At 39.3% G+C, this 27,384-nt stretch overlaps 2 protein-coding genes across 8 annotated transcripts in view; one reads left to right on the forward strand and one right to left on the reverse strand.

Annotated features, from left to right (window-relative positions):
- LOC140264333 (pinopsin-like) overlaps positions 1-27,384 on the forward strand; it is an 84,001-nt gene that overhangs the window by 55,687 nt on the left and 930 nt on the right. The window contains exon 4 of the mRNA XM_072360039.1: positions 4,239-4,472. Within this exon, the coding sequence (XP_072216140.1) occupies positions 4,239-4,472 (234 nt within the window). The remainder of the gene's footprint in view (positions 1-4,238; positions 4,473-27,384) is intronic.
- ST6GAL2 (ST6 beta-galactoside alpha-2,6-sialyltransferase 2) overlaps positions 21,194-27,384 on the reverse strand; it is a 178,642-nt gene continuing 172,451 nt past the window's right edge. For all 7 annotated transcript variants that reach the window (XM_072360017.1, XM_072360005.1, XM_072360026.1 and 4 more), the window contains one exon: positions 21,194-25,995. In XM_072360017.1, coding sequence (XP_072216118.1) covers positions 25,727-25,995 — 269 coding nt within the window. In that variant the 3' untranslated portion in view covers positions 21,194-25,726. The remainder of the gene's footprint in view (positions 25,996-27,384) is intronic.

Here is a 27,384-nt window from a genome sequence, read left to right on the forward strand (position 1 = left end):
AGGCCATAACAGGATAGAAAACATATCACACACATCTGTTTTCCAAGATGTGGTATAAGGCCAGGGGAAGGGCTGGCATGCAACATTCCAGCAGTGTGCTCAGAGACACTGAGCAATGTGACTCTCCCCCCACCTCTTCACTCCTCCAGTTTTGCAGGCACAACTCCAGCACTCATATGTCCTATGCATCAAGCTAAGCAAACGTTCAGCATGCCTTCTCCATCTTGGAGTATCTTGAATGAAAATAGTAACATTTGTGCTATTCATTCTCCCATAGCTAAGTGAGCAACCACCATTTTATGGACAGCTGTGGCATCTCAGGTTTCAGCTCCAAGTCTGGCTTTGCTGTTGGATCTTTCTCTTTCACTCCAGTTTCAGTTCTTTTACTGTTCTCACAGCTGTCTGCAGCTTCTTGAGGGTTCTAATGCTGCCCCACACTGTTTATTTTGTAATGAACCCCTCTGCTTCTAATGATTCTGTTAATTGAAGTGTTGTGCTTGCTGAACCACCATCCCACTAGGCTCTGTTCCCAAGCTAGTACTGAGTAGAGGGACAGACCTATGGTATGTTCTGTCCTTGAATGGAACATTGGCCACCTGCTTTAGTACCAAATAAAGAGCACTGAACTTTGAGTCTCAGTAGTAAACATAATGCCAAGGTAATATGGAATAAAATTAACTTGAGTCTGTTGGCCAACATAACACAAAGAAATAAGATTACTGACACTGAGGAAATAGATGAATGAAGCATAAAATGCAGTTAACAGTCGTAGAAGTTTGGAGCATCAAATAAAAAATTGAGAGAAGCATCAAATATGTTTTTTGGTTCACCACTTCTGAAAATAATCATAAAAATAATCATACTGTCCAAAAAAAAAAAAAAAAAAAAAAAAAAAAAAAAAAAAAAAAAAAAAAAACCCCAACACCTGGAGTTGTAACTTGTTCATTCCCAGGATTTAGACTACAAGTAAACCATATTATAGAATTATAGTAAGATGTTTACTTAAAAATCCTGATTTGATACATTGGTTTAAAATGGATGTGAGAGACTTTTTGGACATGACAGCTAACAGAATTTGCTTTCCAATAGATCTGACTCTTGACAAATGAGTGTTTAAATTCAATTATAGAAAACTGCAGCAGAAGGTCATCTCTAATAGATACTGAGGACATATGTATGTCTTGTTGCAGGAACAGCTGTGATCAGTTTTCTCCTTTTTAATTCTCAGAAAAGGAAGATGGGAGGAAAAAAAATAGAAATAAAAACAAAATAAAACCCAAATTAAGGTTGATTCTCTGGTATCTGAGTTCATTTCACATTACATTTTTCCTCTTGATGAGCACATTAAGAAAATGCTTTATTCTCCAGTGACATATGAAGAACTTAGTGTCAAAGACCTCTGTCCACCTTGTCAGTTTCAAAAGTACAGTCAAATTTGTAAGGAAGATACTAGAACCAAAGGACAGTCATATTTAGCATAGTAACAGAGATACAGTGACAGTGTAGGCTTCTTTTCATAAGGAAACAAAGATGTGAAACTAGAAGGATGCATAACAAATCTCAACACCACCACTTCCCATTTACACATCTTTTCTTCACAGAATCACAGAATGACCTGGGTTGGAAGTGACCTCAAGGATCATGAAGCTCCAACCCCCCTACCTGGCAGAGCCACAGACGTACACATTTACTAGATCAGGTTGCCCAGGGCCCCGTCCAACCTTGAACACCTCCAAGGACAGGGCATCCACGACGTCCCTGGGCAGCCTGTTCCAGGACCTCACCACTCTCCTAGTAAAGAACTTCCCCCTGACATCCAACCTAAATCTTCCCTCCTTCAACTTGGATCCATTTCCCCTAGTCCTGCTATTGTCAGCTCTTTCAAAGAGTTTACTCCCCTCCTGGGCGTAGGTTCCCTTCAGGTACTGAAAGGCTGCAATGAGGTCACCCCACAGCCTTCTCTTCTCCAGGCTGAACAAGCCCAGCTCCCTCAGCTCCCTCATAGGGCAAGTGATCCAGTCCCCTGACCATCCTCGTGGCCCTCCTCTGGACCCTCTCCAACAGCTCTATGTCTTTCTTGTACTGAGGGCTCCATACCTGGACACAGTACTCCAGATGGGGCCTCACAAGCGCAGAGTAGAGAGGGATAGTCACCTCCCTATCCCTACTGGCCACCCCACTCCTGATGGAGCCCAGGATACCATTTGCTTTCCAAGCTGCAAGAGCACACTGCTGGCTCATGTTAAGTTTCTCTTAAGTTTCTTCCCTTATTTCTAATCTGTAGTTTATCTGTGCAGATGGTAAACACTTGCAAACTCTAATGTGCTGATTACCCTCTACCCTTACTAAAGATCTCTAGCTGTGGTTGCTGTAGCTAGCTGGGGCTTTACACTTCTGACTTCATGACTGTAGCATAGCTGTATTAACTGCAGCTAACATGGGATCCCTAAATCCTTCAGAAAAGGTTCCTATTAGTCACACACACACACACATACACAAAAAAAAAAAAAAAAAAAAAAAAAAAAGCTTAAATAGACCATACAAGATTGGACCATTATCTATTATTCTCTTGTCAAGCCAAAGTAATTACGAGATACAAGTTTTGTTATTTCAAACAGAAGAATTGTTCTGAGTGTTTTCAGAATAGGCAGATTTTGTTTTGCCATTGATTTTTTTATTATTATTATTTTTTTTTTCCTCAGAAAAATCAATTGAAGACTATACAGGAAAAAAAACTTAATAATTCTTGTCAGACTAAATTAGTATGTGTTTTGTTTACTTCCAGTGGAAATTTTTCTACCAGAATCCCAGGTAGAATCAGTGGCTCTGAAAGAGTAGGATCTTAGTTAAGTGGAAACAATGCCACCATATTGCTTTGCCTCCCATATGTGCTTGTGCAGTTACTATGCATGTTTTAGATTTGCTGTCTGTTTGTTGTACGAAACACATACACTATAAAAAATTCCCACACAGCAAAGAAGTAGATAAAGCTTTGAGTTTTCATACCGAACTTGTGCAAGTTGTGTACCTGGCAACATACAACGATTTGACTCAGGTAATTTGTGTCTTCTTCCTGTTTTAATTTTTATTGCTGTTGTTAGATAATGTAGGTACACTACATTACAGGAAGCTGCACTTTTCCTTATTTATGTTTATAGTTTCATCTGCCCTTCCCTTGGGTATGGTTTATTCTCAAATGCTGCACTTGGAGGTAGAGACTTTAAAGTGGACGTAAATTTTATTTGGCTGAGTGCAAGAACCACTTGATTTATTTTAAACATTTGAATGCTTCCTGAAATCCTGCTGGCACATCTGGGTTTACTAAACACACTCTGGAAGGAAGTGATGGAATTAACTATAACTTTGGAAGACCAGTGTGCTGAGGCTCTATCTGGAGCCAGTGGAGAGCAACTGGAACAAAGATTTACCTCCTTGCAGAGATTGTTTTTCTTTTTTTCTTTGTTGGCTACTAAGATACTTAGGAAGATCGGCCTCACTATTCTGCAGTTAGCGTTTCCAAATGTGATTTCAATAAGCACCCATGCCTGATCTGTACCTCACCCAATCTACTACTGGCTTCCACAGGCTTTGGGTATTACCTGTACACTCAGTGATATGAACTGTTATAATGTTTAACATCTGACTTAAAGGTCTGGACTCAAAATGGACATGACTATTTAGCTCAGAACAGATCAAAGGAGAGTATATTTTGAAGTGCAGATGGAAGGCTTTAAATACTTCCTTAGCCAAGCTGGGTTTGCTCAGCTACAACCACAATGTAACTGTTGGTAAATCATGACAGCAAGATGAAATATTGTATGACTGCACTGAAAATTGTCACTTGAATCTGTGTGTCTTGTTTATCCAGTTCCTCTCCATTTCCCCCAAATAACACAGTAACGAAATCAAACCAGTATCTAGCACACTTTTCCTAAAAGCACAAAAATATGGATTTGATGGTTATCAGAAGGGAAGACATTTTACCAAAATGGTGAGCCACCTGGCAAAAGAAGACTGTAAAGAGTGAATCCAACCACTTATAACCTCATAAAGTCTCTTCTGAAAGGCCTCTTTTATGTCTTCCCATTGCATTTGTTCACTTTGGGGTTTGAGTTTGTTTTGCTTCTGGAATTACAGTGTTGATTGTTATTTCTGATCTAAGACTGGGAAGGTTATTAAAACAATAAAAACAACTACACAGTTTATCCAATCCTGTCTTTATTTTTGTCTTTCGCTAGGTTGGAAAAATCCACAAGAACAGTGCTCGCAAAAGAGAATACCACGTACTGTTCATGGTGATCACTACAGTTATCTGTTATCTTGTATGTTGGATTCCCTATGGAGTTATAGCACTACTTGCAACATTTGGTAAGCCAGGTGTGGTGACTCCTGTTGCAAGCATCATACCTTCCATCTTAGCAAAAAGCAGCACTGTTTGCAATCCCATTATCTACATTCTTATGAATAAGCAGGTAAGAAATGCTGTTTTTAAAACTCTATTTTTGTTAGGCTCTATCAGGTGTTCTTTATTTTCATGTCTGCCTGTCCTGTTGATGTGTCCTTGGGAGAAAGGCATTCATGGCTTATCCAAATGATGTCAGTGGAGTCTTGGGATGGAAGTTTTGTAGTCAACATAATATGTTGTTAGATAATGAGAACAGGTATACATCTGCTTACTGAAATTCCTTGTGTCCTTCTGAGGGACATACCATGTGTCAATTTGCATGCTGCAGAGTTGCTGAACATACATTCAGCTGCAGAATCTGCTAAATGTTGCAGATGACACCAAGCTGGGAGATAGTGTCAATCTGCCTGACGGTAGGGAGGCCCTTCAGGGGGATCTGGATAAGCTGGGCTGAACTGAATGGGATGAGGTTCAGCAAGTGGCTGGCACTTGGCCACAATAACCCCATGCAGCGCTATAGGCTTGGGGCTGAGTGGATGGATGACTGTGAAGAGGAAAGGAACCTGGGGGTGTTGGTTGATGCTTGGCTGAACATGATCTGAGAGTGTGCCCAGGTGGCCAAGAGGGCTAATGCCATCCTGGACTGTATTAGAAATAGTGTGGCCAGCAGGAGCAGGGAGGTAATCATCCCCCTGTAGTCAGCTCTGGTGAGGCCTCACTTCAAGTATTGTGTTCAGTTTTAGGCCCCTCACTGCAAGAAAGACATTGAGGCCCTGGAACATGTCCAGAGAAGGGCAATGAAACTGGTGAGGGGTCTGGAGCACGAGTCTTATGAGAAGCAGCTCAGGGAGTCTGGAGAAGAGGAGGCTCAGGTTGCATTCTACAACTTCCTGAAGGGAGGTTGTGTTGAGGAGGGGATTGGCCTCTTCCCCCAGGCACCTAACAGGGCCCAAGGAAATGCTCACAAGTTGTGACAGAGGAAGTTTAGATTAGATATAAGGAAAAACTTTTATTCTCAGAGCGTGGTCAGGGACTGGAATGGCTGCCCAGGGTGATGGCAGAGTTGCTGTCCCTGGCAATGTTAAAAGACGTCTGGATGAGGAGCTACAAGATATGGTTTAGTGGCTTGTAGTAGCAACGGTAATGGGAAGATGGTTGGACTAGATGATCTTGCAGGTCCTTTCCAACCTTGTGATTCTATGTTTCTATGATAATATGATTCCATACCAGAATTTATTTAGAAAAGAAGAATTTTGGGGTGGATGAGGGAAGAAAAGAGAGGCAAGAAGAGGAAAGTATTTCAGGACCTTCAAAGCAATATGAAGGATGATATATGTTGCAAGCACTTAACTATTTTCATGATAGATCTACCTGAAAACAGTTATTAGAATTACAGTTTTTATGGACTTCCACGCTTTTTTTCTGCCAAAATGAGAAATTAATTTTGTCTCTTGACAGCCAAGGCAAATTTCTAAAATGCCCTTATCCAACTGAGGTACCTCAATCCTCCAGATGTCATTCTCAGGACAGGAGGTTAACTTCTTCATGTTTCTGTGTTGGCAGTTCCTCACTCTGAAGTTTAATAAGGGCAGATCTGGAAGTTCTGAAAATATGTTTTGCAGTAAGAAATTAAAACAATATGCATTGCTCATATTGTCTTTTGGATAACATCATGTTGGATGTTGATCTCAGTTTCCTGTCTTTGTGATTTCCACTGCATTACTTACCTTTGCCTTTAAGTGCCTGTTATATGCTGCATCCTACTTTTAGTGTTATGTAGTACTATGTGGTATTATATAGCAGCAGTGTTATATTATTATGAAACCTAGACGAGTTAACAATTGAATGCAATGATCAAATATATTATAGTTTTGCCACTGCCTCAGATTATTCTTCATCTGGTTAATCTATCCTAAAGATCTTAAACAAGGACTACTCTTGCAGTCTGAGGGTAGGATCCCAGGAAAACTCTGAAACTTCCCTGGAATCAGGAGGAGAAGGCACTATTGCCTTCCTGAAACCTAGGGCTTCATTTCTAAAGTCTAACTTGAACTGACAATGAAAAAGGCAGAGAACTTTGTTTGAAAAATGTCCATGCTGAAGTAAAGTTGATATTTTTTCTCCTTTCTCTTACATTTTACACTTCTTAGGGAAATTTCCTAAAAGCAACATTTGTCTTTCTTTTTTATTCTCTGAGCTCTTTGACAGATTAGGTCTTTAACTTCCATGAGATCATCTGACCATGCCATCATCACCCAAGCAGGCTATAACAGAGAAGACAAGCACACTGGCATTGTCTTCACAGAGAGAATACATCCCAAATAGCAAGTTTTTCTAAAAGGATCTGAAAAGGCCATGACACAATTCAGGAGCACCACGGCAGGAAACTGGAAACAGATTCAGAAGTATCCCTGCTTGGTCTCCAGTCATTTGCAAGACTGATGTATTAGATTTCTCCTTTGAACTCAGAATAATCCCTGTGTTTCCTACTGCCTACTGTTCCACAGCTGCCATTGTTTAGCAAAAAAATGCAAAGGGGCAAAGTTGAATCAGTATTGGAGGGTGGCTCATTTCTTGCCAGCTCGTAGTTAGTGTGCAAGTTCTATTATTTTCCTAGTTATCTTCCTTACTGTTGCAGAAATCAAGGCAAAATCGTTTCTTAAACAGAATTTGCTCAGATTTGGGATAAATACCTTTTTGTTTGAAAAAGCCAAAATAATTGTAAATGCCTGCAGTTTATTCTCAGCGTTCATCTGTTCTACTATTGTGTATTAGTAGCAAAATAACTATTTTTTATATGTAACTCAGGAATCAGATTCACTCACAAAAGGTAAAATACATCCATCCATCTGTTCATCTTCCTTTCAAAACAAGAGAAATAGTAACACCGTTGTCCTGTATATGAAGTGTGTTCATAGCACCTCAGGTATTTTGGAGCTTTTCCCATTCAATTCTGCACATTTAACATCTCAGGAAAAATGTTCTCCTTCCCAGTATTCAGCTTCTCTGGGCTTCATTCTTTGCTGAAAACTGTCACAGGACACTGGTGCTTTCCGACATAGAATTTGTCTAGCTTATGTTTTCCATCGTTCTGTCCTTTTGGATGCAGGATAACAGAGTAGGCTATTTATTCATGCACTGTGTAAATACACAGAGAACATATGACCTAATCTCTACTTCTCTGTGCATAAGCTCACCTTTTTGCTTTGGGACATGCTCTGAAGATTGTAAAACATCACTGATTGACTGCAAATACAGTGTTAGCTTCCACTGTCATAAATTAATTTGGAATGTTGTGGAATCACCCATCTCTGAGCCAGCCTTAATACTCATCCTGCAGATCACTCTTAAATTAACTCTCTTGCAGACTTCGAGTGACTTTCTGGTCTGGAAGCCTCTATGAAAATGTTTAGTCTGTCTTCTGTGCTGAACTGAAATGATAACACAGCTGTGGAAATAGTGGATTTCTTTCTAGTGGCAGGGACTGTTTCATATGGGATGTTATGGCCTGTGTCATTGTCTTTCTGCTGCTCTTCTCCAGGAGTAGAGAGATGCACTTTTGAGGCTGGGTTGTTGCTGGACTTATTACACCAGGAAGACATTAAGCTTCTCTGACAAAACTGTAAAGCACAAAACTGTCACAGACTGAAGTGCTGCCTCCAGATTTCCACCAGTGTAGCCACCCTGAACAGATTCCTTATTATTGATCCACTTACCTTCTTTCACCATGGTGACACTCCTCTTTGTGTTACTTACAAGACCTTCCCCCATCTTGTACACCCAAAAGCTTTCTGACTGGTGTAATTGTACTTGAGGACATGCACTGACAACTAGGCATCATTAGCTGGGTAACATAACTGTGTCACAGGTTTTAAGGCTATATATCAGAAGTTCACCTTTTATTGATACAAAAGGCAAGATATAAATGCTGAGTGCTTGAAAGGTTAATGTTATGGATAAGATGTATGTACTGAAATCGTGCTATTCTGCATTTGCTATTTCACATTATTTCAAGTTAGCACTCAGAAAACAGGAATTTGCTTCATTGCTGTTGACAGCCAAATTTAAAGCGAATGAAACCTTTATCACTTGAGGATCTCTACAACGTATAGCTTGGAAGTCCCTGATGAGATTTAATGTCATAACCTTTGTTGATGTAAAACAGCATTTCTCCACCGTGGCCAATGATCTTCTGACTAGTTACATGATTTCAGCAGTTACTTCCACACATTTTTTCACTCAGGCAGGGAACCTACAGCTCCCTGGACTACTGAAATTCACACTAGTGCTTCTAACACTGTTCTACCTCTCACAATTGTGAAAAAAAAACCAAAACTATACCCAAACTCTGTTATCATCATTGTGCTATTTCTGGTGTCAGAAAGTGCCTCTGAGCAAAAGTAAGGAGGCAGAGTGTGAAGGATGGGATGTATTAGATGTGAATAGGACTTTCTGATTACCAGTTTGATTTCTACTCTGTCTATCTTCTTGAATTAAAATCAACGCAATTACAAAAATAGAAGCTGGCCTTGTCATTTTCTGCACAGATTTGATGAAGTGTTGTTGAAAAGAATATACACACTCATTTGAAGATAATTAATACTGTGACCTTTCAAAATTTATCATGCTAGGAATGGGGCTGACTGAAGGAGAAATTACATAGAAAGAGTGAACAGAGAAAGACTAGAAAGAGAAACTAGAAAGACTTCTGTTTCTGCTGTTGTTGTTCATTTTTATTATTTTTTTTTTTATGTTTCTGGTGAACAATGAGATTCAAATAATAATGGCCTTAAGAGCGTTCCCCAACAAGACTCAGACCCAGCACTATGCTTCTCACTAGTGAGTACTTATTCAGGCACACAGCACTGTTTCTCTATTGGGACTGCTCACATATTGAATGATCTTCAGATATGTCTTCATTGCTCATACACACAATGTTAAATAGGTGCATGGGCTCAAGAAAGGAGCATCTTGCTTGAAAGGCTTTAAAGAAGCAGAACAATAGCTTTGGATAATCTTGTGATAAATCTTGTGATAATCTTGTGATCTTTGGATTATCTTGTGATAAACAGGAGTTAACCCAGCATGGAAATTATGTTTCCCCAGTAGAACAGGGCTGTGAACAAAAGGAAAGGCGTTTTCACATTATTTAGCTGCATCAGGCATGTGATAACTCATCATCCAGAGGGCTGGCCTTGAGTCAGGTGGCAAGCTCGACGTTTCCCAGACTGCAGCAGGAAGCTGTACCACCACCACCTAACTCACACCAGATGCATCACTATCAGGCCAACACCTCTTCATAGAACTTGAAATGAGGAACAAGGAGTCCTTCTTTAAGGATAAGCTTTTTGCACTTTATATGTTTTCTATGACTGTTCTCAGTCTTTCTTGACCTTACCTTGTTCACTGAGAAGGGGAAAATGCACATGCACCTTGGGAAACAGAGTTACACGGTAGTCATAAAAATAAATAAATAATAACATTTCCCCTCTGGATGCTTAACAACTGCATTATCACTGTCAATTTTGATATGTGAAGTTTTCAGTATTTCCCACAAAAGGTAATTTCTCATTTTTAAAGCTACAGGAATATATGGATGCTGCAATTTTTTTCTTTCACTTTGGAAAACTAAGATATTTTATCTGCATGAGAACACAGAACTACAGATCTGGAAAGAAAGTATACGATGAAGAGACACTTGTGTGTCAAGACTCATTTTATGCACAAATTGAAATGTATTTATTAAGATCTGGAAATAGACCACATTTGTTTAAGTTCGTGAACTTCTAGAAGTTTGTGAACACACTGTAACATCTATTACCGTAAATTGCTATAATTTTTCATTAAAATTCATGTAGGCTTTAATACAATCGGTTGGTTTTTGTTGTTGTTTTTTGTTTTTCCTATCTCTTCACTGTTAGCTGGGCTGACTTAATAAATAATAGGAACATAAGAAAGTGATGCTGATTACCTTTTCTGTCATCTGGAAACAGAGAGTTTTTGTCTAAAAAGAATTGCACACCCAAGCTCTTAAGTCAAAAATGAGCCAAGGCAATAATGATCCCTCAGTGCAGAATAGTCCTTACTAAGTAGAGTACTACAGTATGGTTCAGAAGTTTTTTGACTGTATTTCTTTCCTAACATGCATTGATCTGAATTTTTTTTATAGTTGAGAGACAAACTGAAGAGAGGTCTCAAGGGCACTTTCACTGCTGTCATGAGGTACAACTGCATTTCACACAGTGAGTTCAAAATTACTGCAGGTATTTCTCTTTCAGCTTGCAACAAAATGATCATTTCAGGCACATAACCTGTTTAACCAGGGCCACAAGTATGTTTATCAGCCCACCAGCTTCATGCGGTCCCTGGCTGCACTCTTGGTGCAGCCCAGCTGAATATGAACAGGAGCTCAGCCTTGTGATGCCCATGCTATTGATGCTCTCTGAAGTCTGGACCAGCTTCAATATCACAGAAGAGTTTTGGACTTTCTTACTTAGATCCACAAGAAAAGAAGTAAAAAAGCATCTCTTATGCAAGTAAAATATTTAACAAAGTTGGAAACAACTACACACAAATGAATGCAAACACAGAGTAAGCATGTGTCTATTTGAATAATTAGTACCATAATAAAAATTATGTCTACTTAAGATGTCATTCTTTCTGGAAGGCATAGAAAGTGAAGGGCAATGTCCTGGTTTTGTCTGGGACAGTTAGCTTTCTTTCCAGTAGCTGATATGGTGCTGTGTTCTGGATTTAGGATGAGAATGCTGTTGATAACACACTGTTGTGTCTGAGCAGTGCTGCACAGAGCCAACATTTCAGCTTCTTTTACTGCCCTGTCAACAGAGGGAGCTGGGGCAGCATCAGGAATTGTGAAAGGGCAGAACCTGGACAGCTGACCTGAATTGGTCAAAGGGATATTCCATTCCATATGGCTGTTCTCAGCAATAAAACTGAGGAGTGTTGGCTGGAGGGGCTACTGTTCCTGATGGACTGGTTGGGCTTTGGCCAGCTGACATTGCACATTGCTTGATTTTTATTCCTTTCTTTGTTGTTACATTTTGTTTTTCTTTTATACTGTTGAACTATCCTTATCTCAGCTGTGGCACTGAGAGACATGGTCAGTGGGTGTGGTGGGGATGGGCTGACAGTTGGACTAAGTGATCTGAGAGGTCTTTCCCAACCTAAACTATTCGACTGTTCCATTATAAGATCTCTCACTTAGGCAAAGTGAGATAATTTCTGTGCAATGCTGAGCTGCCTGCTGAGTTAAACCACATCAGGTAGTAATATCTCTTTACCTTATGTATCATCTTAAACATCAACCAGTATGTTGCTTTCATTCCTGTATTGCTTTTTTCATAGTGCTGGAGAAACATGCGGTTTCACAGGAACAGAAAGAGCTCCACTTTAGACAAAGGTAATGAATAGATTAGAACAGCTATGGGAAATACAATGGGTAGAGTTTGTAGCAAAGACAGTAGGATCCCTTTGTAGTCCATACCCACTCTGCAAAAGCAAAGATGTATCTGAGAAAAGGAAAAAGGAGGAGACTCCAAAGGAGTTTAGGCTGAAGTCAAATTTGAAATGATAAGTAGTGCAGAAAGAGAGAGCGAGGGTTATAGAAAATGACTTACTAGGTCTTTTCCTGTCTCTTTCATGTATTCTGTAAGCTTTGACTAAAACATCTCTTCAGAGGTTTAAGTTACCATTGTCATTTAGAATAAAGGTATGATATGGGTAAACTGCAACAGGTAAAAACTGTGATCCCTTTGGATGACTCAGATTTCAAAATAAAAATGCAGTTGAAATCTAAACTTGTTAGGTCACATCCACTCTAGTGCATTTTCATTGAAATTAGCTTGGAAAGAAGGGAGAGTAGGCTCAGCTCTCTCCTGATAGCTCTGATAAGTCCAGGAAATCAGATAACTGATTTTATGAAAGGAGATTAACATTGGTACCTCCTTGGCAGATAGCAAGGAAATACCTGTAGATAAAGGTTTGGACTCCAAGGTCACTGACACTTTACAAATGGAATAAAACAATGAACTGTTTAAAGATTCAATGATAATGTGTGGTTACATTTCTGAAATTCTGTGCTACAGGAAGACTGCTTCTGTCAAATTGTTTAATCTTATCTGTCACAAGCAAACTGCAGTTGAACTGGGAGTTTCGGGTTAACATTTAAAATCACTCATTTTCACACACTAGCAACCAGAAAATCAAACCTGAAGAGCTAAATGGAGGATTACAATATCCAGAGATGACTTTTAAGCAAGGACTGTGGCATACTCACACCTAAACAAAAGGTAGGAAGATTCTTACATGCAAGGTAATCATTAGTATCCTGTTTGTTCTTGCAAGTATACACCAACAGAAACTCAAACAAGTCACTACTTCCTTGCTATCTTCATGTACATCTTTGTCTCCAAGGAGGGTCTGAATGGTCAACAGGTCAGTCAGTGCTAAGGGAAATGCAGGAAAAAATGGATAAGGTATTAATCACCATGATGGTTTGAACCTGCCATTATTTCAGGGTGATCTAGAAGTTAGATGTAAGCACTTGAAAGTTGGGTATCTTTTTCTCAACTGATTTCCAGGTTTGGTCTGTACAAACAAAGTCCTGCAAAGCTGTACAGGGTCTATAGGTAGACTGAACTTGAGCTGTTGGTCAAATAACACCACCAGTCAGCACTGCTGACACAGAAGAGGTATTATGGGAACTTCTGTTGCAATACTCTCAGCCACAGCCATAGGTCAAGAATCAGAGTGAACTGTAGCCCATGCATTGGTCTGTCTGAGATCAAGCATTAATTTAGCCTCAGATTTCTCCTTGTTCATTCTAGTGCTTCTACTTCTCTCTAATGTCCATATTTTACAAATAGGCCTCCAGATATGCATTCTCTGCTGCCTGTCATTTTAAAGATGAACACAGGCACAGATCAGGTGAAGAAAACAGAAACTGTAATGCAATGCAATGGTTTGCACAAACAAAGACTTCAGCTACTTTCTGAAGATGATGAAATTCAACAGATGGCAAAGATTTGAAAAAATACGTACAAACCTGGAGGTAAAAGAACTTCTTATTTATCTCTCCTGTTTGATCACTGAATGATTTCTTGTGATCTGGCTGTGGTGTAATAGTAAAATTTTATTCAGACTATGAAATTTTTGTACATTTCATATGTCAGCTGACATTACTTCTTAGTGTTTTACTGTGTCTACCAGGTATATCTTTGTAGTCGCGTATCCAGATAGCAGTTCAGACAATAATTTCAGATTAAGATGATGAAGAGAAAAAAGAAAAATATGTATTAATCATATTTTTCTCAGCATTTATGTAACTTCTTCCAAACAAATATTCAATTAATTTATTTAATTCTCATTATCCTTGTAAAGCAGGTGATGATCATCATCCTAGTTTTGCATAAGGAGAAATTTCAGGATGTAAGGTTACATTAGTGCTCAAAATCTCGTGAACTTGCATGGCGAGTCTAATTCAAGTCTGTAGAACTTTATGATTTCTCCATGATGTCCTTCTCCTTTTAGGGCAAAGAAGCCACCATAATCGAGGAAATAATGGCTTTCACAGTATAGAAAAAGCAGCATAAAATACAAAAGTCTACCATGTCTGTATATTTCTTTAGATTAAGTCCCTTTTCACTTTAAACTGCATCATTTAATCCAATTCAGCAATTTGGCAGTGTCCAAATGAAAACAAGTCGAAGTTCCTTGACTCTTGAAGTAGAAGCAGTTGCAGAACTTTTTATTCCTCCGATGGTTCATCCACTAGCTTCCAAACTAGATTTATTTATAGCCACTTTATAATCCCTTTTTCCTGATTTACTCAGTAACTCTCATTCTCTGGTAGTAGTCTTCATTCTCAGATATAACAATCAAATGATTTCTGTCTTCATACTGCTGGGCTAAACCAGTTTAGCTCTTTTAGTTTGCAATAATGATCAAGGCTCTTCATTCTTCTGATGTCAAAGGTGAAGAGTTACAAGCATCTTTCATGCTTTTGTTTGTACATAACAAATCTAATGCTCAAGAGTAGACAGCGTCCTCAATACTGTGCAAATGCCAGTGATCATGAATATGTCCAGTTGCCATTACCAATGTGTAGTCACAGAAAAAGCAGCCATGCAAAGGTCCTGATATCAGTTTATTCCCTTGTTTTGTAGGCAATGGGCCATTCTTGTGGCATTGGTTTGCAGTGATCAAAGCAAATGCTCCAATGAACAATGCGCTGGTATCATAGAGCATTCCTCTAGTATTTTCTCTTCGAATGAATCTTCTAGCTTTCTAAAACTGTGAAAAACTCAAATAATAAAACAATTAAAATATAACTTTATTGTTAATTATAGGTGATCTCATGTATTTTGTCTAGGTAAAATCTTCTAAATAATTCACAAAATATTAAAAAAATATTAAAAAATATTAAAAAATATTAAAATACTAAAATTACAAACAGGTTTTCAGAAATGGATGTAGATAAATATATAGCGGTCTGCTATATGGGGTACAGCTATTAATATGTATGTTTTGTGTGTCTGTCTGTATTAGCAGAATGTCACACAGTGACACAGACTCAAGCAAAAAGATCCTGAGTGATTTACAAGGGAAGGTGACAATGAGATGATGCTACAAAAATAATCTAATGAAAATTAGGGATTTGAATTTCCATGTGTGTTCTTGGTTTCAAACTAAGTTGAGCTCTCTAAGATATACCTGGACGAGCTCTTTTCCCTAAACATGTTTTGTATACTATGACTATGACTACGACTTGACTATGGCTAAGGGCAGAGTGCTCAGAACCAAGAGCAATGAAAAGACAATAAAGTCACAATTTTACAATCATTTGTTCAGAACTGGGTCAGAAACATATCCATCTAAGTCCATCACAGCTGGTTGGAATCTTTTTATTCAGCCTTGTGGACTGATCCAGAGTGCATGGGTGAAGAACTGAAAATACAAGAGGAAATGAGGAAAGCAGGAGAGATATTGGTGATGACGAAGTAAACACATACATTTTTAAAGAGACAAAACACTTTATTTTTGTTGTTGTTATGTTTTGAACTTTCAGCAAAATGAGAGCTATTTCAAAATGACCTGGAATCACTCATCACATATTACAGTAGTAACAGACCCTTCATTTCTTCTCATGAAGCATAATGTTACTTTAGGGACTGGTAAATTTACTTCTTCCTCTGTCAGTCAAGATCCATCAATCATACTGCGAAGCCTTAAACAATTCTGACTTACTGAAATGAGAAAATAGTGGCAGAATACTTGCTGTTCACTAAGGCTCTTTGCCTGTTCTTTTTTTTTTTTTTTTTTTTTTTTTTTTCCTTTCTCATGTTGCTTTAGGAAAATCTTCTTCCTTAAGCTCCTTAAGATAGGAGGAAATAACTTCGCATGCACTGCCATTTTGTATATTGTATGTGTTTTAGTAGCTCTATTTAAGGGCACTGAAGAGCTAGCTTGAAATAAATATGACAATCGGTCTTTTTTATCTGCGGGAATAAACCCTGTTGAAAGCATCAGTTCTCTCTTAAAGCAATGTGCAGTGAAAACATAGCAGTGTTCTTTGTGCAGAGCTTTCAAGCACATGGCCAGACTTCTGGAAATTCAGAAGTCGTGCTTGTTACACTGAAGATACAAAAGTTTCTCTAAATTTGTTTCCTCACACAAAATAACTATTAATCACCAGTTATAATTCCTGCAGCTTTGGTCTCTGATTTTGTTCACTTTATGAGAGTGCATGTTACACGAGGACTTACCTCCAGAGTACTTTTAACAGGGAATTAATTGAATAGTGTGCTATATCTACGAAAATAAGGTAATATTTCTCAAACACTGAGCTGTGCTCTTTTGCTTTTGCTCTTCTGCATTTCTCTGCTCTTGTACTGTGGAACAACTTTGTTAGCGTTGTTTTGGTAACAGGTTATTGATTTGTTTTCTTCTTGTCTCTACTGTTCTTGGGATGCTTCAGCTGCTCATTAAACTGCCTAATGGCCTGATACCTCTGTTCAGCCCCATGCATTTTTAAAGTCTAAATTAGGTCTACTGGATAGCTCATAATTTCATTTGTGTAGAAGCACTGAAAGTTACTGGAAAATGACACAGCACCTCTGGGGAGACATTTTATGAGGGAAGAAAAATAGGGTCACTTGATCCAGCAGAATACTTAAGCTTCCTGACCTCTCTTCTGAAAAAGCAGACTTGGAAATGGGCCCTAAACAAGACTTTTCTCACCTTTCCTTCATGGTTGTCTGTCCTATATGCCTCCTGGCTCATATGCATTATTGGCAGAAATACTGGGCTTATGGGTAGACCACAGGAGTTTTTAGTTTGTAGAAAAGGTACGTTATGTATCACAAGCCAAAAAATCCCTCCTATTGTTTGTCTTAGTGGAGGTCGTAAATACTTTTGACCAGGAACTCCATCTCAGTCTACAAAACATGAAGCAATCTACAAGTCGTGAACTCTTGAGGCATATTTAAGGAGTGTCTAGTTGAACTACTGTAAGAGTAATGGATCTACACTGACAAGACTTCCATCTTTATAGAAAACAATCCAGAAGCTCCCAGCCTCCTTCTATTTTCCCTTGGCACCTCACCCACACAGAAGTTGTGCCTGCTGCTCATGGTGGTAATAGTGAGGATTTGGCTAGCACACCGTATGCAGCAGCACTGCAGGATTGATTCTGGAAAGGGATGCTGTTTGGAAGGCAGGACAGAAAGATATTATAATAATGAAGTGCAATCACAGCCAGATGACTTGGAGCAAGGCAATTAACAGCAGCTGACAGCTTAGAGTCAGCACTAGCAGCAATTTTCCCCTCTGGCTGCTCTCATAAAACCAAGGCAGATGTGATATCTATTGCCTGCCCTCCTGAGCCCCTCAGGGTTTCTGGAGTCTTCTTGGAAGTGTATAAGAAGCCATGGCTACAACAATTATCCCTTACCTGTCAGCATGCTGCAACCAATAGGATATTTGATCTGCATTTGTCTATGCACAGAAACAGGTTGCCAGAGGAAATGAGCTTTCTTACTTCAGTTATTATAGAGATAAGTAGAAGCACGTGGAGGAGGTTTTTCAGAGTGTAGCAATGAGCTGCTAACTCTGCTGGCATTAGATTTTACTAAATTTAATTCATGGGAGCCACAGAACAAGTCAATTAAAGTTTATTACTCTACCTTTGTTGATCATTTTAAAATTACATCCCACAGCACTAAGCCTGGCAGCAGCAAGAGCAACAAATGAGTTGGGTTCCTCCCTAAAAAAAATGTGCTATAAAAAAGAAGAAAACAAATAGCCAAAACACACTTAGTGGAGTACTACTGGAGTACTGTGTCCAGTTCTGTGATCCTCAGTTCAAGAAAGACAGGAAACTGATGGAGACAGTCCAGTGGAAGGCCACCAAGTTGGTGAGGGTTCTGGAGGAAAGTCTGAGAGATGTGGGGCTTTTCAGCTTGGAGAAGAGAAAACAGAGGAGATCTTGTGAATTCTTATACATACCTAATGGGTGGGAGTCAAGGGAATGGGGACAGGCACCTTTCAGTGGTGCTCAGCAACAGGAAAGAGAGGAGTAATGGGCACAGTCTGGAACATAGGAAATTTCATATGAACATGAGAAAAGAAATACTTAGTGGGCAACAGATCTGCCCAGAGAGGTTGTGGAGTCTCCTTCTCTGGAACTGCTCAAAACCCACCTGGATGCTTTCCTGTGCAACCTGCTGTAGGGAACCTGCTTTAGCAAGGGATTGGTCATCCAGAGCGATGTCCAGAGATTCCTTCCAACCTCTACAATTCTGTGATTCTCTCTCTCTCTTTCCTTGCAGGGTTTCATCAGTGCTTGCTTCTCCCACATCCTTCCCCCAGATTCCTTTCCTCACTCATGCAACTTTTAAGATCCCAGAGATTTCCCCAGCTAGAGATCCCCCCCCACAGTTATTTGTCACAAACTATGTGTGCTGTCATTTCTCTAGTGGCAGTTCTGTCTCTGGGAAGAACCCACCATATTACTGCATTACAACTAACTCCTTGTGAACTTAATGCATTCTTATACATCAAACTTAATATGAATTTACTTGAATATTAGCATATTCTTAGCAAAAAGAAACAGGACATGCATTTCTAACTTGCTTTGGGTAGCAATGCATGAAGCTTGAGCTCAGACCGCACTTAACTTCCACAAAAGTGCACTAATCATTTTCAAATGCACTATCTGCAGTAAACTGCCACTGTAAGAAAGTGGAATCTATCTATTTATCTAGAAGAAAGAGATGCACATTGAATAGACTCAGGTAGATTTTAGGGTGCAGCAGATACATCCATACTACTCTGATGAAACGATCAAATTATCACTCATCAGTTACCTTGAAAAGATCAAGATGATGAAAGGGAAACAAGTGCTAGTGGACTACCCATATAACTGTTCATCCTGATTGATGATGCTGGCCTACAGTAAAATACTGCTTAATCATAGTCACAGGTGCTGTTCATTGCAGCAGGTGGTAGGTGTGATTATAGCAAAATACTGGCTCCTCCATAGCTTTGTGTAACTGACTAACAGGTGCACGCTGCAGTCAAGACAGCGAGTTGGAGCAATCATCCTCTAAGATGTGTCTTTCAGTCACATCACAGCAGGCAAGCTGGCAATAGATAGGAACAGATCAAAATGCCTGTGTGAAGTTCTGCGTGTCAGAGCCACGCTCCTTTGAGCTGCTCAAGTGGAACATCACTGATTTCTGTGAATAAATATAAAAGGTGCCTCCTTCAAAAATACATTGTTCAGAAAGGTGAAGTCTGGTTTGGGGGCTGAAACTTGAAAACATGTTGCCCATGAAGTTACTTGAAATCCTATCAGAGATATAGTGTCACACCTCTTCCACAACTGTCACTGCTAAAGAACAGGGAGTACAGTAAGATACTTGCTGTACCCAAAACTATGTAGTTCTTGGGTTTTAACCACCTACTGATACACTAGTTTGTATGCACGTGGAACATGCTGAGACTAGAATATCCTCTCCCTTGTCACAGACAATAAAATTTACTGAGCATTTTATCATATGGAAGACAGTGATCTTAGATTTTTTGTGTTTTTAGGAAGTTTTTTGATGAAAAAAGAAAGCCCAGTAAAAGCAAAGCTGGAGTATTTGAAAAGCTTCAGTTAGATCCTTTTTCCATACATCTCAGCAGTTTATCCCCTTGTGAAACCAGGTGTTCTGAGTTTTCTGTGAAGCGTTACTTGCAAATTGTGACATACAGTGTTTATCCCCTGAAGTCGCCTACCAGGAGGTGGTGTAATAAAAAAGAGGAGCTGAATGATTACTGGCTGCCAGGAGATTACGTGATGACTATATAATGTTTAATGTTTCACTGATGTGCAACCAGATTTACTGTAGGAATGCACTCACTGTGACTGTCTGGGGTGGAAAACCCAATTTCAGCCACTGGATAGTGTCACATCCCACCCAAGAAGGAAGGAGGGGTGACGAAATTTGCAAATCCCGCTGGTTGAATTAAGATGAAATGACGCTCAAGGTCTGTACATAAGAGAGAAAAATGATCAATGGTTATCATACATATGTTGGCTCTCCCATGATTTTATCTACCCAAGCTGTGTGGTTTTACAGAGAATTGAAGTGAGCCTTGCATTAACAATTTTAAAATAAAGAGACAAAAAAGGAAATAATAAAGAGAGGGAAAGAGATCACCAGCCCTGGATTTGGTCCTTCCAACAGGAGTTTTCCATGTAGTGTAGAACCAAGAGGGGAAGCAGCAGCAGCGGGAAGTAGGGGTAGCAGCAGTGGAGAAAAAGGACTGAGCTGGCCCTCTCCTAGCCCTTACTTACATTATCAAAGCAAAAAGGGACGGGACAGTTTCGCTTAGCCCTTATTTGGATCTGTCAGTTTCAGTTCCAGGTTTGGATGAGACATGAGACACCAGTCAATTCAACTAAGGCAGCACCAGGCCCCCTCCCATGGTTGTCTGTTTCTTGGGCATTGTTCTGAACTCTTGCAGGAGTGGTTGGGACATCAGTCCAAGGGACACTTGGCTCTTCCCATGGCTTAATTGTCTCTTGGGCTTGTTGTTGAGGCTTGTTCTTTACACATAGTTCAAAGACTACCAATATAGTGTAATGCCACATATTTAATGGAAGGAAGCATACTCGTAGTGGTCATGTTATATGGTATTTCGTCACAAGTTGGATGTCAAGCTATGCTTTCCTTTGATAAGTTGTTTTTCACTTAAATAATAGTTAACAAAAAGCCTATTCTTGCTAAGACACAATGTTGGATTCCTTGAATGGATGGCACAGCTACTTACTTAGTTTATTAGCATTTCAAGTACAGCATCAAATCACCAGAGCATGACATGCTTAGAGTACTTGAACACCCCAAGAAATGAACTGCCAAAGCTATAGCTGCGTAGTGTGTCTTGCCAGGGGAATGCTAGAGCATCTGTTTGGGTAGACACATACATTTAAGAATAAAACTGCCTTTTCAGTGTTCCCTTGTTTTCTGTAGTTTACTGAAAGCTAATTTTCAGTCTGTCAGCCCATTTCAATTTGAGATCAGTGACAGTTACCTTCCCTGTTTTCTCTGTCTGCAGTTCAGTGTCATTCACTCAAGCCAGTATGAAAAGACATGCACTCTTAAACAAATGAAAACCAATGTTTTATTTACAGGAAAAAATCTGTACACTGTGCATACATAAAAATATACAAAATCATAATAGAAAATATAAAAAGTGTTAAAATGTATACAAACACTGCTTAAAAATGTGACTCCTGTAAAATCTTAAGCTTTGTTATTAGAGTACACATTCATTTAAAAAAATCATCATACAAAATAATTCTCAAAGCTATTAAAAAAGTACACAGTCTATATTTGAATAGTTCAATGACTACGTAGTGTAAGAGTGATGCGACGATACGGGTAAATGTAAGGCTTTTACACACAACTCGTATTTCAAGAACAAAACTCTGAATCTGATCACTAAGCCAGAGAGAAGAAATTTGCAGTGTCAAAACTCATTTAATGATGCAGGCATGCCCAGACATGGGCTACTTTAAATTTCAAACAGTTAAATCAGGTATCCTCCTTCTGTGTGGGAGAGAGGATAGCTCCCAGGAAACAGCCGGGTGCTCCAACTACAGGTTTCTGAATCACCTACTTCAAAAAGCAATTTCATTTATTTAATACGTGTCAACTTTAAAAAGCATGTCAGGAAAAAGAGGACCCATTTATTTTTGCAGTCTATGAGTTTGATATTCCTTTCATGGTACATCTGTGTCACTGTTCAAGTGGCATTCTCCATCCTTAACTGCTGAGGAGGAAGGGAATGAAAAAATCACTATGAATTGGACTGGTCTATCAGTCTTTGGAACTACTTGGTTCAATCCATCTCTAAAATGAGAACGCTCAGCCCGTGAAACCACTTAGTGTATACTGATACAACCCTTCATTATAGTAAAACGCTCTCCTGGTTTTGTTGACTTTGCCAAGAGGTCGACAAGAACAAGATCCAGAATTTGGATGTTTTCACCAAAGAAAGTATCCTGACCAAAGACAGTGATTCAGCTTAATCTCGACAGGGAGATCGCAGATCACAGTGTGTAAACAAATTCTTTCTCTCTCAAGGTTACATTTATTTTATCATTGTAATTTCCTCAACTTAACTAGAGTTTCTCTAGCATGAAACTGCACAGTGAGGTAAAAAAAATAAATAAATAAAATAAAAATAAAAATAAAAATAAAAATAAAAAGAATAAGTAGTTTAATTAAGATTTAAACGGATCTGAACCGAGTTTATGCCCAGGTAAGCTTTAGAACTGTAAAGGAATGGAACAATTAGTAATTTATGTATAGCAGGAAGATTTTGGCCCACAATGAGGCAAAACCTGTCATAACTTTTCTTTAATAAACAGAAGAATACCTTGACTTAACCATTCAAAGGTTGAGCGCCTAAAATGGTAGAGCACCACAGGTCAGAAAGGCTAAAGAATTCACAGTTGAGCTTAATGAAATTCAACATAAACTCAGTACGTTTACTTAAGATGCTGCTGTGTTTCTGCTTAGTTTCAGGTGAGTGCAACTTTTGTCCACAGTACCAGGGCACAGAAAAGGGGCTCTCTGGCTTTTGAAGGCTATTTATTCCGGTTTGGCAGTAAAACTCCATAAATTTGAAACCTGCATCATTGTACCAAGTGTGAAGCGAGCTCAGACACCAACTAACAGAGGTGCTTGCTTTGCTGATGGCATGTGTCAAGAGCTGAGTCAGTGCAGACCTCCCTTGTCTTGGTACCATTTCTCTCCGTTGGCGTGCAATAGCCACACGGGAGAGCTATGAAGCCATGCCTACACCTACTTCCAGAAATCCTGTGATCTGGGTGGGAAAATGCATTTCCTTTCACACTGTCTACATTTAGTAAGTATCTATAAACAGCACTCTCACGCATCACTGTTATTAAAAGACACACGGATTCAGTGTTACTACACACTCATTGATTCAAGTTGACTGGATCTTTGCCCTTGTGAGGGACAGTGAAATGCCCATAAATGCAAAAAATACTTGGTGGGCTCCTATGAATGCCACTAATGCCAAAACCACAGAGAGTGTGAGCACTGGTGACAGCAGCACCTCTGAACATCCTTCAGCTGTTTGAACAGGCAGACCAATGCAAAATCACAGTGGAAATCAGTGCTACAAAGCCACTCTAGGGATCCTTGGGTTTTCAAGAAGATGGGCATCACAATTGGTCTTCTGCCTTTGCAAAGCAACTAAATGCCAGCAGAACAGCTCTGTGGCATCTTCTGAGGTGATGGTGCCACAGCATACACACTGCATTTATGGAGGAGCAGTGACTGCTGTATAAGTCAGAATTCTCCTGGAAACAGTTGCACAAATATCTCCAAAGGTTAAAGAGTGTCAGCATACCAGCAAAGAAAAAAATAAAAAGTCTGCTGTAAGGCCTTAAATGTGCAAAGTCCAGTGAACTGAAAATATACCGCTTGTTTTCTGATGTCTCAGACCTGGTTCTACATCATTACTTAAATGATGTATTAAGTAGGTATGCTAGCACTTGTTGCATGGAACTCTGCAAAAACCACCTTGTTCTGTACAACAGCTATGTGGACAAATTACTGAGGGAGTAATACAACATAATCTTGCTGTGGGCAGCTGAGTAATGCAGTTAGTATTTTTCTTAATGGAAGTCAGAGTTGGAGGTTAGTGGTTGCAGACCAAAGTGGTATGCTTTTTTCAGAACTTTCCTGCTTACAGAAGGTAGCATAGTTACAAGTTCTAGAAAAGTAACCATCTCCCTTCCATTACACATACGTGGCAGCTAACCCAACGTGCTGGATAGGCAGGTATATTCGGTAGTACTCAGACTTCAAATGTTTTGCAAGCACCTTACCAAATATAGGGAAAAATAGAACAGTAGGTTATCTATCCTCCACAAGATTAAATAACAATGTTAGTAAGAATAAAAGTTGTTGACATACATCAGTAGCCAATATATCCAGAGTCTAAAGCTAATATAAATAAAATCTGTTCCTTTTGATATACACCAGAATGATTTATGGACATAATTACATGGACAATGTAGAAGTAAAGTTTTTAGACCATCTGGATATATTTCCTGTCAGTGAGAAGAATCTTAGAGGACCACAAGGCCCAAATTAAGAAGCTACACAGGAAAAGAAAGCTAAGCCCTATGTAAGATATGTTCCTCTCTTTGAGGAGGAAAAATCATCAGAGCCAAAGAGCAGAGAGAAAAAAAAAAAGACTCTGTGATGATGCTTACACTGTTGTCAAAGTGGAAATAGTCATTCACACCATTTGCACACTTTCTGTCTTACTGTTGCATAACACAAAACACAAAAGATACTTTCCAACACAATCTCTCAGCTGCTCTTTTCATGGCCTCTTTGTACTGTCTGCCTGTTCACTGAATGGACATGAAGAGGATACAGCTGTGTTTTTCTGAACATACCTTTCTACTCAACTCGATCTATGGGAAGGGTATAGCCACGTGAAAAAAAACACCACCACCACCAATGGAAAGAAAAGCAGCACACAAAAATCCTCCTGCCACTCAGGAGGCAATCTGAAACTGAAGCCTTTATGTTTTGGATGTCTTAGTGTTCAGGTCGATCTTCAGAATTGCCTTAGAGAATGTTCTCATTGTGTGTTATGAAGGAAAATATTAAATTATCTCCATATGCTGTCCACGGTCAGGTTTTTTTTGCAGGCATTAAAGCTTCTCTGGCACACAGCTTTTCAAATATCCAGTAAAAACATGCAGATATCCTCCTCTTTTTTCAGACAACTCCCATATTTTCTTAAAAGCGGCAACTTGTGAGCAAATGAATTTGATTTTAATCACAGTGAAATACCTAACAAATGATGTCTATAATCCTCAGTGCTATCTTTGCTTCCAGTGCAACCTGTGTTTGCTATGCAGACTCCCTTGGCTTTCTCTGGATAGTTTTTATCTGCGTGTAGTGAGGGAAGGCATAATTTCCCTATTACACCCTCTTTGTAGACCTCTCAGGGAGAATCTTTTTCTGAATAGGCTATCAATATGTTCATTGCTTTCTACAGAAATGAGAAACTTCTCTTTTCCCTCTGCTCCACTCACGGTGAGCAATGGGATGTGACACCAAGGGTACATCCAGTGGTTTAACTGGTTTAGCTGCTTGTTCTGCCATCTCCATCTGCACTGACTTCATAGCTACCATAAGGCCTCCTGTACAGTGGGAAGCCTGCAAGTGAACCAGTGTACGAATAAGAATTAAAAGACTCTTCTAATCAGTGAATATTCAGCTCAGAGTAGCAATTACTTCATTCTTGGAGAGTGTGAAAATCCCATGGAGCCATGAGAAATGCTGCATTGTTCAACTGGCAGCTCTGCACATGAGTGATGCAGGCTGCTTCACAATGCCAGATTTAACAGTTAAATAAGTTCATTTAAAAAAGAAAAGTTACAATCTAGCATATGTGGCATAAGGGACCACTGACAAATTCTGACGGTCACACCCACAACAATACATTATATTTCGGTCTAAGTATGTCCTCTGCACCTTTTGTAAGCTAAGCTTTTTGTTTTCTTTTTCTTTAACTATTTGCAAAGCAGTAATAAATACTCAGGCTCAGAAAAGAAGTATTTCTCGTGCCTGCTACTTAATTACAATTTATAGACTCAAGACTGGATTGGTCTAAGATACATTTTTCAAGTATTCTCTCCTTGTTTATAGTACGACAGTAGTACCTTATTGCACATTGTTTGTGAAGGACTCTCTTCTACAAGGGTGGGAAATTATTTCGTTCTGGGCATTTGACAGACTTGAACCCCGGCAAAATGACCTTTCCCTTCCGATACAGATCATCCTGCAAACCTTTGTTCATCCTCTGCACCAACAGCTTCTCATAAAGCAGCGGGTGATAAGCCCCTAAGGTACAAGCTGCATCGTAGTAGAGTTCATGGTAGTGACATAGGTCAGTCTGTCGGACTGAGGGGATGTATTCATATACGTGCACTTCGTTACACATGGACATCATGATGAGGATACCTGGAGCAAAAAGTGAAAACAAGAGTGAGCTTACAAAGACTGTGATTGCTATAGAGTTGATAAGGTAGTACATGAAGCATAAGGACAGAGAAAAAGGCCTGTAAGTGCTTGCATAGCATCACCCTCCTTGAGGGAGAAGACTGCTCTCTCCCACCTCCCTGTTTACCCTACCCTGTCCACAAAATATCCCACACAAGAATCAAGGACCTAAAGCAGCCGTGCACTAAGATTTTAAGCCAACTGATGGCATTTCATGGTCTTACTGTATCTCATGAATTCTTGAAATTGTTCACCGTGACAGACTAGATATATGCATTCACCTGGACAATACAAATTACACATACACACAGAGCAGTTGCCTGATGTTTTTAAGGACAAATTCTTTATATTTCTACCAAACACACAGTTAAATTCTGTACTGTCATGCACAAGAGATCTAAGAAATTTCCAGTTATTCCCTTTCCAGCCACTGCTATGCTTTAACGTATATTTGTCTTGCAAACATTTAGATACGTTTTTATCTTCAAGGCTGCTTCCAATCAATGGCAATATTGGGGTACTAATTTAATCACTGAAATATTTACACCTTATTATAACGTTGGTCTTTCTTGTCCTGGAATTGAAGCAGTTCCCCTTTTTCCATTCACCTGCTTTCCAATAGACAAGAAGACATTGCCAGGAAAGCAGCTTAAGTACATGCAGAAGGTAAATGCCTGAAAAGCCCATAGCTTCTCAGAATTGTCTGGTGGGTTTCATGGAGAAAGACTCAGAAAGGTGAAGTCCCTCTTAGAACAGTGTCTTTGAGAGGAAAAAACTCATTCCATCTCCTGTTCAGCGAGGACGAACCTACAAAAAGCTAACTTGCTCTTTCTTGCCATGTCTGAATAGCAGACAATCACCTGCATTGTCAATAGCTGCATAGAAAGACCATAAGGAAATGTTGAAAGCCCCTGTTTAAAGCCAGCCAAAGGTTAGTTTTAACCTTATATGCACTCCTGTGATGCTGTTGTTACTCTCCTTAATCCCATGGTTGGGATGAAAAATAAGATCAGTAGAGGATCTGGAGGAAAACGCGCTCAGGCAGATATTGCTTCCCTATGGCACAACTGTAAACCTGTACTAACAGAAGGTTTTATAGTTCTGAGAGAAACTTATATGTTGCATTTGCACATTTCTAAAGGGACTAACACGACACTGAACAATAGCACGGCCTAAACTGCAATATTTTCACATCAACAGTTTGTGAGAACCTCTTCTGTTTTATACAGCACATAAAAGGAAAATGACTCATTAAGCCTTGGACGGCAGTTTGTTGATTCTTTTTTTTTCTTGTTGTTGTTGTTTGCCTTTTTTGGGTCTTTTTTTTTTTTTTAAGATGCAATTTTAAGA

The sequence above is a fragment of the Excalfactoria chinensis genome, chromosome 1, assembly GCF_039878825.1.
Source record: "Excalfactoria chinensis isolate bCotChi1 chromosome 1, bCotChi1.hap2, whole genome shotgun sequence".
Taxonomy (NCBI): domain Eukaryota; kingdom Metazoa; phylum Chordata; class Aves; order Galliformes; family Phasianidae; genus Excalfactoria; species Excalfactoria chinensis.